The sequence below is a fragment of the Galeopterus variegatus genome, unplaced genomic scaffold (assembly GCF_000696425.1).
Source record: "Galeopterus variegatus unplaced genomic scaffold, G_variegatus-3.0.2 Scaffold1121, whole genome shotgun sequence".
NCBI lineage: Eukaryota > Metazoa > Chordata > Mammalia > Dermoptera > Cynocephalidae > Galeopterus > Galeopterus variegatus.
The window spans coordinates 384,000-402,835 of record NW_007727232.1 but is presented as its reverse complement, the minus strand read 5'-3'; the positions used below and the strand labels follow the sequence as shown (position 1 = coordinate 402,835).

Sequence of the window (18,836 nt, the reverse complement as noted above, 5' to 3'; positions counted from 1 at the left end):
GAGAAAACTTCATACTGTTTTCCATAGTAGCTGTACCAATTTACAGTCCTACCAACAATGTAGAAGAGTTCTCCTTTCTCCACATCCTTGCCAGCGTTCGCTGTTCTCAGTCTTTTTGATAATAACCAATCTAATCAGGGTGAGATGATATCTCAATGTGGTTTTGATTTGCATTTCACTGATGATTAGTGGTGTTGAGCATTTTTTCAAGTACCTGTTGGCCATCTACATGTCTTTCTTTGAAAAATACCTGTTTAGCTCATTTGCCCTTTTTTAAATTGGGTTATTTGTTTTTGTACTATGTAGTTGTTTGAGTTCCTTATATATTCTGGAAACTAATTCCTTCTCAGGTGTATAGTTTGCAGATATTATCTCCTGTTCTGTAGGTTGTCTTTTCACTCTGTTGATTGTTTCCTTTGCTGTGCAGAAGCTTTTTGGTTTGACATAATCCCATTTATTTATTTTTTTCTTTTGTTGTTTGTGCTTTTGGGGTCTTATTCATAAAGTCTTTGCCCAGTCCTATTTCCTGACGTGTTTCCCCTGTGGTTTCTGTTAGTTGATGTATAGTTTCAGGTCTTATATTTCGGCCTTTAATCCATTTTGAGTTGATTTTTGGTATATGGTGAGAGGTTTGGGTCTAGTTTCATCCTTCTGCATATGTATGTCTGATTTTCCCAGCACTGTTTAATTAAGAAGCAGTCTTTCCCCCAATGTATGTATGTCCTTGTTGCCTTTGTCAAAGATCAGTTGGCTATAAATCTGTGGGTTGATTTCTAGGTTCTCTATTCTGTTTCATTGTTCCGAGTGTCTGTTTTTATGCCAGTACCATGCTGTTTTGGTTACTATAACTTTGTAGTATAATTTGAAGCCAGGTAGTGTTATGCCCCTGGCTTTTTTTTTTTTTTTTTTTCTCCGGGTTTTTTTTGGTTTTTTTGGTTTTTTTTTTTTTTTTTTTTTTTTTTTATTTGCTCAGGATTGCTTTGGCTATTCGTGGTTTTTTGTTGTTGCATTTGAATGGTAGAATTTTTTTTTTGTATTTTTGTGAATAATGTCATTGGTGTTTTGATGGGGATTGCATTGAATCTGTAGATTGCTTCAGGTAGTATGGACATTTTCACAGTGTTGGTTCTTGAATCCAGGAGCATGGAATATCTTTCTTCCTTTCTCTGTCCTCTTTCATTTCATTCAGTAATGATTTGTTGTTCTCATTGTAGAGATCTTTCACCTCTTTGGTTAAATAGGTTCCTAGGTATTTTATTTTTTTGGTGACTATTGTAAATGGGGTTACTTTCTTGATTTCTTTTATTGCTAGTTTGTTATTGGAGATTAAAAATGCTACTCATTTTTGTGTTTTGATTTTGTATCCTGCAGCATTACTGAAATTGTTAATCAGCTCTAAGAGTTTTTTGGTAGTGTCTTTAGGTTTTATGTATATAGGATCATGTCATCTGCAAACAGGGACAGTTTGACTTTGTCTTTTCCAATCTGGATGTCCTTTATTTCTTTCTCTTGTCTGATTACTCTTGCTGGCACCTCTGACACTAAATAGGAGTGGTGATAGTGGGTATCCTTGTCTTGTTCCTGTTCTTTCGTTCAGGATATTAGAGATGGGTTTGTTGTATATGGCTTTTTATTGTGTTGAGATGCTTTCCTTCTATACCTAATTTGCTGAGAGCCTTTTATCATGATGAAGTGATGCTGAATTTTGTCAAAATTTTTTCTGCATCTATTGAGATAACCGTATGGTTTTTGTCCTTGATTTTGTTGATGTGGTGTATCACATTTATTGACTTTGAAATGATTCTTGTCTCCCTGGGATGAATTCCACTTGATCATGGTGTATAATTTTTTGATGTGTTGCTGTATTCTGATTGCTAGTATTTTGTTGAGTATTTTTGTGTCTGTATTCATTAAAGATGTTGGCCTGTAGTTTTCTTTTTTTGTTGTATCTTTGTCTGGTTTTGGTATCAGGGTGGTGCTGGCCTTATAGAATGAGTTTGGGAGAATGGCCTCTGTTTCAAATTGTTTGAATAGTGTGAAGGGAATTGGTATTGATTCCTCTTTAAATGTCTGGTAGAATACAGCACTAAAACCATCTTGTCCTGGGCTTTTCTTTGTTGGGAGACTGCTGACTACTGGTTCAGTCTCGTTGATTGTTGTCTGTTCAGGTTTTCTTTTTCTTCTTGGTTTAGTCTTGGTAGTTTGTATGTGTCCAGAAATTTATTCATTTCCTCCAGGTTTTCAAATTTGTTGGTGTATAGTTGTTAGTGATAGTCTCTATGATTCTTTGTATTTGTGTGCTATTGGTTGTTAGGTTTACTTTTTCATTTCTGATTTTTGTTATTTGGGACTTCTCTCTTCTTTTTCTTGTTCACCTAACTAATGGTTAGGCTATTTAGTTTACCCTCTTGACAAACCAACTTTTTGTTCAGTTATCTTATGTATCACTTTCTGGGTCTCTATTTCACATAGTTCTGCACTGATCTTGATTATTTCTTTCCATCTACTCACTTTGGGATTGGATTGTTCTTGTTTTTCTAGTTCTTTGAGGAGTAGGCTTAGGTTGTTTATTTGAGATCTTTCTAGGTTTTTGATGTAAGTGTTAATTGCAATAAACTTTCCTCTTAGCACTGCATTTGCAATATGCCACAGGTTTTGATAAGATGTGTCTTTATTTTTGTTGGTTTCAAGAAATTTTTTGATTTGCTGTTTAATTTCTTGGCAGATCCATAGTCATTCAGGAGCCTGTTGTTTAATTTCCAAGTGTTGTATAGTGTTCTGATTTTGCTTGTTATTAATTTCTAGTTTTAATCCATTGTGGTCTGAAAGAATGCTTGCTATGATTTTGATTTTTTTTTATATTTGTTGAGGCTTGATTCATGACCTAATATATGATGTATCCTGGAGAATGTTCCATGTACTGATGAGAAGACTGTGTATACTGTAGTTGTTGGATGAAATGTTCTGTAGATATATGCCACTTCCTGTTAGTATAAAGTGTAGTATAAATCCTGTGTTTTTCTGTTGATTTGTTGCATGGATGATCTATCCAGTGTAGAGAGAGGGGTGTTCAGGTCCCCCACTATTACCATACTGCGGTCTGTATCTTTCTTTAGGTCTAATAGTTTTTACTTTATATATCTGGGTGCTCTGGTGTTGGGTACATATATATTCATGATTGTTATGTTTTCTTGCTGTATAGATCTCTATCATTATAAAGTGGCCTTCTTTGTCTATTTTTTGGTTTAAAGTATATTTTATCCAATGTAAGAGTAGCCACTCCACTTGTTTTTGGTTTCTGTTTGTGTGGTATATCTTTTTCCATCCCTTCACTATTAGTCTGTGTGTATCTTCACAGGTGAGGTAGGTCTTTTGTGGACAGCATATAGTTGAGTCTAACTTTTTATTCCAAGCTGTCAGTCTGTGTTTTTTGAATGGGGAGTTTAACCCATTTACATTTAGGGTTGTTATTGAGTAATAGTCTCTTACTCCTGCCATTTTATTGCTTTTTGTTTAGATGATTTAGATATCTTTTATTCCTTTTTTTCCCTTTTATAATTTGTCTTTGATGTTTGTTGGTTTTTTGAGGTGATAATTTTTTTTTCTCACTTGCATTTGTGTTTTACCAGTGGCTTTTGTTCTTTCTTGTGTGTTTGTGGTAATGATTATTGTTTTTTGGATGCTAGATACAGGACTTCCTTGAGAGTTTCTTGCAGGGCTTGGCTGTGTGTTGATGAATTCCTGTAGTTTTTGTTTGTCTGGGAAGTGCACCATTTCTCCCTCATTTTTGAATGATAGCCGTGCTGGGTATAATCCTGGTGTGCAGGGTTTTTTTTTCAGTATTTTGAATGTATCAATTCATTTTCTCCTTGCATGTAGAATTTCAGTTGAGAAGTTTGCTGTTAGTCTGAAGTGGGCTCCCTTATAGGTGACCTAATGCTTTTCTCTTGTGGCTTTTAGGCTCCATCTTTGTCTTTGAGCTTTGCCAGTTTGACTATAATGATTCTTGGAGAGGATTTTTTTGGATTGAATCTGTTTGGGGATCTTTGAACTTCCTGGATCTGAGGGTCTATGTTTCTCCCTATATCTGAGAAGTTTTATGTTGCTATTTCATTGAATAGATTTGAATGCCTTTACCTTTCTTCTCCCCTTCTGGAAGACCGGTGATTCAGATGTTTATGTGCTTAAGGTTGTCTGCTAGCTCTCTTAGAGTTTCTTCATTTAAAAATTTTTTTTTTCCTTTTTTTGTCTGCCTGGGTAATTTCGTAAAGATCCTCTTGAAGATCAGAGATTCTTTCTTCTGCTTGTTCTAATCTGTTGCTTAAGCTCTCAGTTGTGTTTTTTATTTCACTGAATGAATCCTTCATTTCCAGGAGTTGTTCTACATTTGCTTTTAACGTTTTAATCCCTTTGTAAATTTCCACCTTCGTATCCTGAATATTTTTTATCATTTCATTGTGCGGTCTAACTGAGTCTTCTCTTATCTCATTGAGTTTCCCTTGGATAATTACTTGGAATTTCTTTTCAGTCATTTCAAGCGGTTCCTGTTCTGTAAGATCTGGTACTTGAGAATTACTGTACTCCTTTGGAGGTGTCATATTTTCTTCTTTTTTTTGTACTTCTATTATCTCTACATTGATTTCTGATCATCTGGTAGATCAGTTGCTTCTATTACTGTGGAGCTGACTTTGAGGAGAAAGACTTCTTCCTTTTTCCAGGCTTCTCTGGTGACTCTGTTTGTGTCAGTGCAGTTCAGTATGTGGCAGGCCACCTGCATGGTGGTCTTGGCTGCTACTGTGGTGACTAGCCATTCTTGCAGCAGTAGAAGCTGTGGTGGTGGCTGTTGTGGACCACCTCCTTGGAAAGAGTGTGGTACCTCCTGGTCCTGGCAAGCGGGTGGTGCTAGGTCCTGCCTTGTTGGAAGGCAGTGGGCAGGCTTCTCGGGGCAGGGCGAGACTTTTCCCTGCCTGTAGGGCACCAGTTCCTGCAGGCTGGGTCCTGCATTATTGGCAGGTGGTGGATGGGCTTCTAATAATAGTTTCTTAATATCACCAAATATTCCGAAAGTGATCATACTTAACATAGCTGTATTCATAGGTAATATTTTGAGTTAAGATTGATTGGTTCAGGCATTGTCAGCCTTGTACCTAATGGTTTCAGAAGCTATTGATTTTGGTCTAGATCCATTGTTTCACTAGGGGGTTGCAGATATCCAGTGTTCAGATTTCTCTGTCTTATAATTTTTAAAAAGCTGTTTGTATGATGGGATTCAGATAAAGTCTCTACTTTGCAATTAGTTTCTACTAAGTATGATTTTAATCTATATGTTTCTCCTTCTCCTCTCTCTCCCCTTTTCAGTTTTTTTCTTGGAGAGACTGGGTTGTTTGTCCTCTAAGATTTTTCAGTTTGAATTTTGCTGATTGAATCCCAGTGTTTCATTTAATAGTCCTTTGTATTCTGTATTTTCTTTAAATTGGTAGTAGATTTACAGGCTTAATCAGATTCGGGTTCAACTATTTTTGGCAAGAATATTTAGAAGCGATGTTGTGTCCTTCCATGAGAAAGTACATAACGTATCATTGCTTCTCTGTTTGTGATCATTTTAGTAGCCACTAGGATTTTGTATTGTGTATAGTGTCTGGCGAGAGTAGCCTTGATTCCCTGAAGCTAGTTATTGTCATGCTTTTTTTTTTTTTGGTAATCTTTTATTTTGTAATGTTTTTTTCCAGTAGAAACTTTTAGGATTTTTTTTTTTTTTTTTTTTTATTTTTTTTTTTATTAAAAACTTTTTGGATTTTTTTTTTTTTTTATTTTTTTTTTTATTAAAAACTTTTTGGATTTTTTTTTTTTTTTTTTTTTACCCCTGAATTCTAATATTTCATAGGATGTTTTGTAGATGTGATGTTCCGTACTTGGCAAGCCCTCTCAGGGTGAAGGCCTTCTTCACCTCTCATCAGTTTTCTTCTAAACAACTGTTCTTATTTCTTTATTTTCCCTTTCCATTCTCTCTTTTATTGCTTTCTGACTTATTCTGTTACTTTATTCGAGTCTCTCTTTCATTAATTTTTTTTCTTTTGTGGAATCTCCGTTTTGTGTTTTACTTAGGAAGAACTGATGTCTATTAGTTTTATCCTCAGTTAATTTACAGTTTTTTATGTTGTTATTTTTAAGTATCTCTCTTCTGTCACTTCAGTGGGTTCTTGGTAGGGAAAGGAAGTAGATGTGTATGCCTGATTTGTCATCTTTAGCAGGAATTTAGACAAGTATTTAAACACTTCATGTTCCAGGGTTGTCTCTTGGCTTAATTTAATAATTCACTATCAAGAAGTTTCACAAGCATGCAGAAACTAATAACATTAGATATGCTTTCATTTTATGCATAAGAGCAATTTCTAGTAAATGAATTATTAGCAACTAGAATATTATAAGCCCTATCAAGGTTTAAGCATACTAGCATAACTGTATAAGTCAAAATGTTTGTGATGTGATTAATAATTCTTATATGTTTGTTTACTTTCATTGGGTATTCTATTTAAAACTTTTATTTTAACAAAAAGCAAATCTATGGTGTACAGAGTTTTCCCTCTATCTAGCTTAGGGAATCCCTTTATCTCTCAGGCATTGAGATTCGTTATAAATGATAATAAAAATATAGGCATGCATTTTAATTTTTTCTATTATGTAGTAAACTCCCTTTTATTTATACTAGAAGTATATTACTTTTAAAGTGGTTGGGTTCTATGTAGTTTATTTTTTCTCCTTGTCAATAAAATGTTTAAAGAGTGTTGGGTGTTCTGTTTAGTTGCTAAATATTATGCCCTTATGGTTTTATCCCATATTCATAACTATGGATCCTTGAATAATATAAGCAAATATTATAAACAAATATTACTCTAATAAATTATTCTATTTATTCATCTGTGTCAGTGATGAATTTGAATAGTGATTGATTTACTTGCTGTCTAGATTCTGAGTCTAGATGGATTGATTTGTTATTTTAAAAAAAATCTTCGGTACTTGGGTACAAAGTTTGACTGAGCTATGAATCAAGTTGGTAGGACAGAAGATAGCAGGAAAGCAAAAGAAAAGAAAAATAGTGGAAGTATACAGACCAGAGGACAGTGTAATAAAATGTACATTGGTGAGTAGTTGGCCAGGGGATCAACCATAGAGATGAATGCTCAATAAATCTTGGACCCTTTATTACTTTTTCTTTGAAAAATCTTTTAACTCTTTGTCGTCCTATAACTATTGCCTACCCTTTGCTCTTAAAGTCCTTTAGTAAGTCCCTTCCCATAAGTTAGTTGCTACATTTCTTCATTTATATTGCTCTTCTCATAAGTGCCCTAATTCTGTGTAGTATTTTAGGGTCACCCATCTTGCTGGAGAAGCAGAATTAATGTAAGGAATATATCATATCCTCTTATTTCTTTGTGTATTGCTTAGTACTTTGCAGTTCTGTGACATCAGTAACTTGGGTCTAATTTTTTGCTTGCTCTCCTCCCTGTGCCACTTTTGATTATGTCTTTTATACATAATAGTTTGAATTTTTATTCTAATTATTCTTAATAGCATTTTTAATATTTTACCTCACACCTATCCATCTTTTATTTTTCTTGGTGGATTTCAGTAACCCCAGCTTAATATCATACATACTTCAGAACTGTTTGTATTTCTTTAGTTTTTTTCTTTATTTTTAAAAAAGTATTTTGTTTTTTTTTCTTTAGGTTTTTAAAAAAGCTTAAAATATTAAGTGGGCTTAAGTACTACTGGCTTTGTAAAGCCCAAACATTTCTTTAGTTCACAAACTGATTTTTACCATACACATTGTGTTATATGATTACTTCTAATTACTGAAACAATTTTTGAACATAACTTTGTGAAAACTGATTCTAAAGCTTTATTAAAATAGATATCACATTACCTATTATATCTCTGTTTATTAGATTTTATTTAAAGGAATAGACATAATTTACCTTATCAAATCTAAATTGATTTGTTACTCTTATTCACACTCTTAAGACTGTCATAGGGATCAAACCCTGGACCTTGGAGTTATCAGCACCACTCTCTAAGCAACTTAGCTAACCAGCCCACCCAGGATGTAGAAGTTTTACCTCTTCCACTTTGAGGATCATAACTGATAGGGAAAACCTTACAATTTCCTAATCCCAACACTGAGAGTAAATTACCTTTGGAAATGTATTCATATGTTTGCAAATGGTGCTTTAAAAAATGAGTTACTGACTCTAATTCTATTGGAATGATGAAAATTAAGAAATAGTGAAAAGACTTTGAAGTATGATCCTAAGATCATCAAATCGTTTTTTGTGTCCTGTTGTACAAGTCACTTAACTTGTTTTTGCATTTGTGAAATAAAGTGTTCATGCTAAATTATTTCAGGTGTATAATTCTACAAAGCTTTGGCATCTATGGTGCAGTTATAATGTACTAGTGGAGCCTATGATTGCGTTTAGCCAAGACTATTACAGAGAACTCAGTCATCTGGATTTTGTATAACTTTAAATATAAACAGAACACCAAATTTACATGTCTTCAGTGATAAAATATATATATTGTTTCTGATATAAAAACAAAGAAATAAAGCAAAGCCTATCTTCTGCCCACTAAAAAGTTTGAAACACACCCATAGAAAAACATAAATTAAATTTTTTTCTTGTCCAGATTTTTCTCCTTTCAAATATTGGGACTGTGTATGTAAACATTTCGATCCTGAGTCTCTGGTGCTGTTAACTTTATAAAATAAAGATTTTATTGTGAAAAGCTCAGGATATGCACAATCAACTGTGTTACAGTAAATAAAAGAAAAGCTCAGGGCAGAGTAGCTGTTTAGCTATGGTTCCTTCTTTTTGTGTGTGTGTGTGTGTTTTCAGCACCACGCTCTACCAAGTGAACCATGGGCTGGCCCCACACTGTGGTTACTTCTTAAGTAAGCTTATAGGAATAGGCTTAAAAAATGGTCCAAGTTAAGTGAGAGTATATAGCTAGGTGCTTCTTAGCCATTTGAAAAGTGTTTGAAAGCTGTGGCCCTCCTCTCCAGAAAAAAATAAAATGAAAATAATATACATTCCCATTTTAAAAAATACCTATACACACTCATAAGGGTATAAGACTATATAAGTGGATATAGGGGTATATAGTCTTTTGATGGGAAATACAGGCATGTGGTGCTTGACAGTGACTTTCAGTTAGAAGATTTGCCACTTAGAAGATATGTCATCAGGATCTACTAATGTAGATTATTCACATCTTTAATGGAAAATATTTCTAAGTTTTGCTGTTATTTTTAAATTTACCTTCATATTGATTCAAAGCAAATTAATTTTGTAGAAGTGCAGCTACTTCAAATTTTGTGATTTAGCATATAAGGGATTGCATAGTTGTGTCATTAGACACTGATCCCTGGACTCAAGATAATAAGTGAACTTCAGTTGTAATGTCTGGATGTCATAAATACATTTCTTTTTGTTGCCAAAAGGTTGTTCGGTGAAAAATATATGGTAGAATATGATATACTCACTTGTAATTTATCTTTCATCAACAACTGCTGCCAATAGGAAATTCTTTTGGAATTATTATGCAGGCAATGAATGTATTAAGCAAAAGATAACCATATCTTAGGGAGAAAAAAGAATATAGTGTAAAATATTGCCAGTTTACATGTTTTTATGTAGGCTTAACTTACTGTAATATTAGATCTTGAACTTTAGAGGTATTCTAGGACAATTGTCCTTCATTTTCGTAGTAGAGGCACTCTGAGAGGGTAAGGGATTCGCCCCACATCACATCCTTCACAGTAGAGTAAGGATTAGGACTCGATATCCAAACTTTCAGACTTTCTCTCTCTCCCACCTTGCCCATTATATTCTTCTTCTCATCATTTATTTTCTGGCAACAACCTCTGGTCCAGAAAACATATCTCATTTTCCAAATATTTATGTTTTAAAATCTTTTAAACAGCCTGTAGATTTTCATTCAGAATCAGTGACTATAGATTTAGAATTTTAGGTTAAAGCCTGCTAAGCAGTAAAATTAACTTTTTAAGGCTATGAGCAACTTAGCACTTCTTAAATTTGTTTTTGTCTCAGATTAGAATACTTACATAAACCGTTATTTTCTTTTTGGGTTTGTTGTTGTTGTTTTTGTTTTTAATGTTTGGCGGCTGGCTGGTATGGGGATCCGAACCCTTGAGCCCCTGGTATTATAACACTGCACTGTAATGAACTGAACTAACTGGCCAGCCCTAAACCATTATTTTCTTAAGACGAAAGGCTATGTTCGTTTTTCTGTATTTTTCTTTTGCTATTTGGAAATACTTGTTGCTTTGGAGAGAGATATAAAATGTTGTTTGGCATTAAATAATTAAAATTGCAACCTTGCTTTTAATAAGTTTTATTTATGGACTCAAAAATAATTTATCGATTCATTTTCCACTTTTAATTTTGGAATAGGGAGTGGTTTTTTCATTATAAGCATGTAGGAGTATCAGCCAAGTTCAGCAAATTGTCTGTTAAAAAACCAGTGGAGTAGAATTATGTTCTTCGTGTACAGTCTATTATCAGGATTTTTCATCTGTCAGTTTGTGTTTTATAAATAAGTTTTCTCTGCTATGAGAAAGCTATCAAAGCTAACATTTTAGGGATCATTACTTTAAAATCCCTAATATATTTTTAAAAGTTTTTAAAGAAGAATAAATTGGAGATATAAGTGAGTACTCAAAGTTGCAAATGATACCTGGAATTGAGTAATATCCAACTGCAAGGCCACAGAAGTTGAGAGCCATAATCCGTGTTTATAGTCAAATTCTTAATGTCAGTTATAGAAGTTTTATAAGAAATGTGCTTAAAAAAATTATGGTGTACTAACTTTATTAATTAAAATCTTCTTCATGAAAGCTTATTTTATCTTAGAAAATGGCCTTAGGCATTCTCCTTTAATTTATTGATTTAGAATAAAGAGTTTGAAAAAGTATATGAAAAGATTTGAGACAATTTCAGTGCACATGGTATCCAGCTTGCTGATATTTTTCCTTTTTTGTAGTTTATAAAACAAAGTATTTTAAATACCTTCTAGAATGAAAGTTTACTTCAATTATAAGCAATACTCTATCCAAATGGTTTCTAGTGTCAGCTTTCATTTTGTAATGCAAAAGCTTCATTATGATATAAAACATTATGACATTTTAATTAGGAAAATAGATCATGGGGACTCCATATGATGGAATAAATTTTCTAATGCTTCCATGTTTTACAAATTGGAATGACAAATACATTAGAATTTATATTAATTTATATTTATATAAATTTATTAAATTTGTACAGTAGATCTGTTTTGAAAGGTGAGGAGTTAGGGAAAAAGAGGTGGGGTTGGGATTATGGAATGTGTTTGGAACTCCGTGGTGGGAGGCGGGGTCAGAGCAATCCTTTAATCATAAATAGTGAAAAAATTTTGACCCAGGGCATTTAGGTTACATGGTTCTTTCCCCTTTTTTTGTTTGTTACAGGCAAAGGGGAAGATAGTGATGTACTCAGTATAAATGCAGATGCTTATGACAGCGACATAGAAGGCCCATGCAACGAAGAAACAGCTGCTCCTGAGGCCCCAGAAAATACAGTTCAAAGCGAAGCTGGTCAGATAGATGACCTGGAGAAAGACATTGAGAAAAGTGTGAATGAGATTCTAGGACTGGCAGAGTCTAGTCCAAAGGAATCCAAGGCAGCCACCCTGACTGTTCCTCCACCAGAAGATGTTCAACCTTCTGCACAGCAGCTGGAGCTGCTAGAACTTGAGATGAGGGCAAGAGCAATTAAGGCCCTGATGAAAGCTGGTGATATAAAAAAGCCAGCCTAGGTACTTACTTGAGTCTGAATTTTAGGTGTGTTTGAACAAAGCCATGTCATATAATTTCTTATCTGAAGTTTATTTTGGTCTAATATTTCTCATGTAACCCTTATAAGGTAAAATCATCTTAGGCCTAAAATACCTTTGGTTGTTTTTGATTGCTTTGATATTATAGATGTGTGTTATTGTCTTATGAATTCATGGCAAATATAGTTGGATAGCCTGGATAATTTGTTTAATGAGTATTTAGCTATATCTGCAAACTAATGTCTTAAAAGCCATTAGCAAAGAATCATGGTATTTTTTTCTTTATTTTTAAATGTTTTGGCACCAAACTTAAAAGCTTAAGAAAGATTGACCAAGCATGTTTCTCTTAAGGCTACCTGTATTTTGTGATAGAAATATTAAATTGTTGCTCCGAGATTTGTTAACAATTTAAGATATTTAATTTTGCTTATGTGCACTTTTAAAATATGTACTGTTTTGAAGACGCCTTGTATGGGTGTACTTCCTAGTTAAAACTGAGTAACAGTTTTTGTTGTAAGACGTAGAGATCTGAAATGGCCGAGAAAAACTTTTTTTTTTTATAAAAGAAGAAAAGGACTTAATTTAAGGCAATTTTTAACAACGTAGAACTAATTGCCTTGTTTATTAATTCAAGCAGACAAGCCATTCTAACAGGTATTTGATACTATTGGAGATTTTAAGTTTTTTTTTTTTTGGTAATAAACAAATTTTCATTTACATTCCAAGCTATCAGAAAAAGGAGAGTATTTTATTGTATAGGATTTTGTCTGGTGTTGTTGCTTAAAGATCTCATGTGCTATAATTCCATGAATCACAAATAATAAAAGACCATATAATTCTGGATCTGAAGACTTTTGATACTTTTCCAAAAACCAAATTAATTTCAAGAACCTTTGATAAGTTGATGTTATAATTAATCTAATTTTGTATAGTTTTTGTAAATAAAGTAACATCCTATTACAATTACAGATGCTTTTTTGTCCCCATCACTAATTGCAGTTGTTTGATACCAAAATAAATTTAGGTAGGGACCCTTAACTTAAAATAAATTAATTTTTTTCTAAAATTTAAATCTGAAACTGTTGTTTTTATATTTGTTAACATATATTTTATTTATAAACCATGCTCTTCTGATGTCATATGAGGATTTTCCTTATACATAAAATTTGCAGGGATTATGTTTTATTAACTTGCTTAATTATGTGCTAATTTTAGGGGGTTTTTTGAATGGAAGTAGAGGACATTTATGAAACATTGAAATTGCAGTTACAAATTATTTTTGTTTGTTTCTGGGCATACCTTTAAGTAATTCTGCCATTTTTTCCTTCTCCCTCAATCTTTTTTTTTTTCTTTTTTAAATTTGTTTTTATTTTTTTTATTGAATCAGAATTGATTATACATATTTTTGGGGTTCAACATTGAGATATGTTGATCAAATCAATATTACTAGCATATGTATTGTTACAAATCATAATTATTCTTTATACCCCTTGTCCAATTTCTTCACCTCCTCCTCTTTCTCCCCCTCACCGCTCTAGTTACCCTAGATTTCTTCTCTCCTTCTGAAAGAATAATGGTTTACTCTGTTGTGTTGCCTAGATGATATGCCCAATGTTGAGAGGTGTGATCAGGTCCCCCAATATTATCATAAAGCACATGCTTCTTCTCTCACTCTGAAATGGGCTTTGTGGAGATAGACATCTTCTTCTTTTCTTTATCTCTGCTGGTGACTCCTTGTGTCAGTGCACTCCAGTGGCTGGCGGACCATCTGTGTGGTGGTTGTGACGTCTAGCCACTTTCATGGCAGCCATGGTCATTGTGGTAGCTGTGGTGGGCCACCCACATGGAGGTAATGTTTTTGGCATGCTCCTTGGTGCTGGCGGTGTGCCAGGTTGTGGGAGGAGGGTCTGGTCCCTGGCTCCAAGCCTCGGGACACTGGGTGGGCCCTGAGGCACTTGTGTAGTGTGCCTGGTTGCGAGAAGGCAGTCCGGTCCCTTTCTCCATGCCTTGGGTCCCTTGGTGGTCCATGAAGTGCAGGCACAGTGTGTGTGGTTTGGGGAGGGGGGTTCTCGCCCTGGCTCCATGCCTCAGGTCCCCTGGCAGGCCCCAAGGCATTGGCGGTGTGCCTGGGCCAGAACTAATTTTTTGTCCTTTGCTTACTTCTAAAACAGGGGAACTTCCTGTGGGGACCAGTTCTTGAGCTGTGTGGTTTAGCTAAATTGCTGCTTTGCTGCCATTTCCCTAGGGAAGGCTTTTTGTGCAGCCTAGGGTTTAATGGTTGACCTTATAGGTACTTCCGGGTCTCCTAAGACTCCGTGCACCTGGGTTGTGTAGCAACTCTGATCTGGGCCTTAGTTTTTTCATCAAACTGCGCCCATGCAATTCTGCATTCCTGACCAGTCTCCTCTGAGTGGTCCTGCAGTGATTGAGGGGTGGATCGGCTGTCCTTGCTGTGCCCTAGTGTTCTCTGGGTGGGCCTGTCTCCCCCATCGCTCGTGCTCCAAACATTTCCCATGGGACGGGCCCTGTGCCGGTCCCTTGCGATGACTCACCGGCCTCTGAATGACTCCTTTTTTTTCAGTTGTTCTGGCTCCTCACTCCTGTGTGGGTCCACAGGAACCCTATTAGTGGTCTTGTTGTTCTGGGGGCCACCAAGGCCCTCTTCTCCCCTGCCACATCCAAGCAACTCCATCTGTAGGGCATAGCTGTGGCTTCTGCTGGCTCTTGCTGTATGCGCTCAGCAGTTCCAGTCTTAAAGTGGCCGTGAACCGAAATGCTCAGAGCAGTTTTTTGTTTCTCTCATCGTGGTTTCTCCCACCTTCATGAACTCCATAGGTCTTTCCTCTCACCCTGAGCTCCAGGGTCCCCAGCTTGGCTGATGTTACATTTTTATAGTTGTAAATTGGTTGACTTGTGGGAGAGAGTGATGCTGGGGACCGTCTATTCCTCCATCTTGACTGGAACTTTCTCTTTCTTCCTCATTTTAATGCTGATGCAGTTTTTCTTTTAAAAGATGATACTCGGGCCGAGCCGTGGCGCACTCGGGAGAGTGCAGTGCTGGGAGTGCAGCAGCGCTCCTGCCGCGGGTTTGGATCCTATATAGGGATGACTGGCGCGCTCACTGGCTGAGCGCGGTGCGGTTAGTCTCAAAAAGGACAAAAATATAAATAAATAAATAAATAAATAAAAATAAAAGATTATACTCATTGATGAACTCCTTGTTTCTCTCTTCTAGTTATAAGACTTGTTCTTTCACTCTTGAAGTGTTCTTACAATATCATGACACTGGTGTTGGATATTAATTACTATCTTTGCTTCACGATCAGCTTTGTTGTGAGCATCATCCAGTTGCTGTTGAAGAAAACTATTTTCATGTTGTAGTTGAATCTCTCCTCTACAGATTCCTGCTTTCCAACGCATTTATTCACTTTGCCTTGTTCATTTTTATACAAGTGTTCAATTTCCTTCATTTAACACTGCGTTTGGCTTCAGTCTCTTTGTACATGTTCTAAGACTGAAGTCTTTTCTCTGAGAACATCTCTTGTGTGATGGAGCACAATTTTTAGGCTATCAGATTTAATTTCAGCTTTAGACAATTGTTGAGAAAGAAATTCACTCCTTTAGATAGACAAATCATAATTCTTTTCCTGTAAGTGAAATCACTCATCATTTGCTCTCTGGGAAGCACGTTCTAGATCCTTTTTAGATGTCCGACTTTGAACACAATCTTGTATAGCAGCAGCTGGTCTGTAATGGTATGATTCAACTTCTGTTTCCAGTCTTTCATTGTTTTGTTTTTCATCCTCCAGTTTAGAATTTAGCATGGTATGCTTAGCTGTCAGAACATTAAGCTGTCTACTGTACTGGAATATTGTTTTTGTGGATGTTTCCTCATTCAATTTTATTGTCTTTTGAAGGTCGTCATTCTTTTTTTTTACATTTTCAAAGTCCTTCAAATATTTCTTTTCCTTCTCCTGATATTGATTTTTCATTGTGTCTATTTCCAGTCTTAGTATGGCAATTTCATCCTGCAACATGTGATTTTAATGCAACAGATCTTTTTTGATGACTATCAGAAACCTCAGAATCCCAAGGTGATTCTACCTCCTCCTCTTCTCCTAACCCTAATGCAGTCTTCATATCATTTTCCTTTGTTACAGTTGCTGGCTTTGTTGCTTCCTCCAGGCAGCAGAGACAGAGACATGGGAGCAAAATAGTCCCAGTGGCCTGCATCAGTTATTTAAAAAAATAACTTTAAAAGTTGTGTCGTGATTAGAAAAAGCAGTAAGATATTGATTCCTTAACAGTTATTGAGAATTTCCTTGTGGACTAGTACATAGTGAATATTTAAGTGTGCTGCAAATGAATGTGTTATCTTTAGTTATTGGTTATAGAGTTCTATTTATCATTCTTAGAGCAAGCTTGTTACTTACATTTTTAAAAATGCTCTATATGATATATCAGTTCTGCATATTATATCACTTTCTACAGTAGATACCTTAAAATCCACTTTGCAATTTTTCTTGTAATTTTGTCATTTACTGTACTATATATTTAGCAATATACTATTATTTCATAATTTTACACCATCATTGTGAACTTTTTATGTACATATTAATGATTTTCCTTTTTAAATTTATTTAATATTATTCCCCATCTCATTTGTTCTTATTATGAAATAAAATTGAAGTGTCTCTGGTTTTAACTGGTGAGTTTAATTTGTTCCATTTATTTTTGATATTACTGATATATTTAAAGTTTTTATTGTCTTCTTGTAGTCTTTCAAATCAATCTATTTATACATGGTTTTATCCTACTTTCCTGCCTTGTTTGCATCAGCAATATTTATTTTCTTTTTGGTTTCCTTTGCTGAGTAGGAAGCTATTGATTTTATTATATATGTATCAAATATATATACTAAATACATAATACATTTATAGTTATTAAATGTTTGTATTTTATTTTTATTTTTAATTAGCATATTCATTGTTACAAATCATGCTTATTCTTTCTGTCCCTTATCCAATCTCTCCCCGTCTTCCCTCCTCTCCCCCTCTAGTAACCATAGGTTTGTTCTCTCCATTCGATAGATTAACTGTTCGTCTGTTAGTCTGTTGCCTTGCTCATCTGTCCAGTACTGAGACAGGTGTGATCAAGTCCTCCCCTATTATTGTAAATCAGATGCTTTTTCTGTTACTCTGAAGTGTGGTTTGTAAAGAGGACTTTTCTTTTCTTTTTCTGGTTTCTGCTGGTGCCTCTCCTTGTGTCAATGACGTTGAGCGTCTGGCGTGCTGTCTGCACGGTGGCTGCAACCGCTGCTATAGAGACTAGCCGCTTTTACGGAATCCATGGCAATTGCGGTGCCTATAAGTGGGCTTCTGTGTGAAAATGGTGTTTTTTTTAAAATTAAATTTTAAAATTTATTATTAGCATATTCATGCTTACAAATCGTGATATTTCTTTATGCCCTTTATCTGACCTATCACTTCCCAATCCTCTTCCTCCCCACCCCCCCATCTCTAGCATCCTTAGATTGGTTCTCTCCTTCTGAAAGTTCAACATATTGTTGTGGTCTTTTCTTTCCTTCCTTCATTCCTTTCTTCTTCCCTCCTTTCCTCCCTACCTTCCTCCATTAGCAGCCAGTTATTAGTCAGAACATGTGGTATTTCTGTTTCTTTGTCTGGCTTATTTCACTTAACAAAATTTTCTATAGTCTCATCCATGTTGTTGCAAATGGTGGAATTTCATTCTTTTTTATGGCTGAGTAGTATTCCGTTGTTTATATATACCACATTTTCTTTATCCAGTCATCCATCGATGGATACTTAGGTTGGTTCGTATTTTGGCTATTGTTACATAGAGCTACAATGAACACAGGAGTGCAGGTATCCCTTTGACATGATGATTTCCATTCCTTTGGGTGTATACACAGCAGTGGGAGACAAAAGGTTTTTAAAATTTTATTTGCTATATTCTCAACCTATAAACTTAAAAATGTCATAAAAGTTTGTTTAAANCCCTCCTTTCCTCCCTACCTTCCTCCATTAGCAGCCAGTTATTAGTCAGAACATGTGGTATTTCTGTTTCTTTGTCTGGCTTATTTCACTTAACAAAATTTTCTATAGTCTCATCCATGTTGTTGCAAATGGTGGAATTTCATTCTTTTTTATGGCTGAGTAGTATTCCGTTGTTTATATATACCACATTTTCTTTATCCAGTCATCCATCGATGGATACTTAGGTTGGTTCGTATTTTGGCTATTGTTACATAGAGCTACAATGAACACAGGAGTGCAGGTATCCCTTTGACATGATGATTTCCATTCCTTTGGGTGTATACACAGCAGTGGGAGACAAAAGGTTTTTAAAATTTTATTTTCTATATTCTCAACCTATAAACTTAAAAATGTCATAAAAGTTTGTTTAAAAGCCTATTTTAAAATTTTTAAGTAGATAATTGGGATTTTTAAAATCATAGAACCAGAGAAACAATTTTGTTCTTGTTTTGGCAGCTGGCCAGTACAGGGCTTGAACCCTTATCCTTGGTGTTATCAGCATCACACACTAACCAACTGAGCTAACTGGCCAGCCTGAAACAGAATTTTTGATTGGATGAGATATTAAAGATCTAGTTCCAAATGGCAACAAATTCAATATTTATTTATTGCATATGGTTTTCCAAAAAGTTCATTTTGAATTAGTGTTTTCCCATTACAAGAAAAGATTAAGGATTTTGGTCATGCTACTTCCTTCCCTCATTCCCCACAATCATTTCAGTGCATGTAGCTACTCAAATATTGTCTTCCTCTTACCTTTCCTTCACAACTTGACTTTGAATTATTAAAAGTACATGAGTGGTTTGTGACTGTGAGTTCAAAGGATTTTTTTTTAAAAGCTTTGTTTCTTATTTCCTAATTTATTTCCTCATTTTTTATTTGTAACATTGT

The 18,836-nt window shown here is 35.0% G+C and overlaps 2 protein-coding genes across 2 annotated transcripts in view; one reads left to right on the top strand and one right to left on the bottom strand.

Annotated features, from left to right (window-relative positions):
* Positions 1 to 12,857, top strand: part of LOC103592306 (caspase activity and apoptosis inhibitor 1-like) — a 34,990-nt gene extending 22,133 nt beyond the window's left edge. Inside the window, exon 4 of the mRNA XM_008574966.1 lies at positions 11,525 to 12,857. Coding sequence (XP_008573188.1) covers positions 11,525 to 11,871 — 347 coding nt within the window. The 3' untranslated portion in view covers positions 11,872 to 12,857. The remainder of the gene's footprint in view (positions 1 to 11,524) is intronic.
* A 2,209-nt stretch (positions 12,858 to 15,066) lies between these two features.
* Positions 15,067 to 17,239, bottom strand: LOC103592305 (ankyrin repeat domain-containing protein 26-like). Its single transcript, XM_008574965.1, is given in 4 exon segments — positions 15,067 to 15,309; positions 15,393 to 15,507; positions 15,550 to 15,958; positions 17,164 to 17,239. Coding segments are annotated over 4 exon segments (768 nt in total). The 3' UTR covers positions 15,067 to 15,141.
* Between the last annotated feature and the right edge of the window lie 1,597 nt (positions 17,240 to 18,836).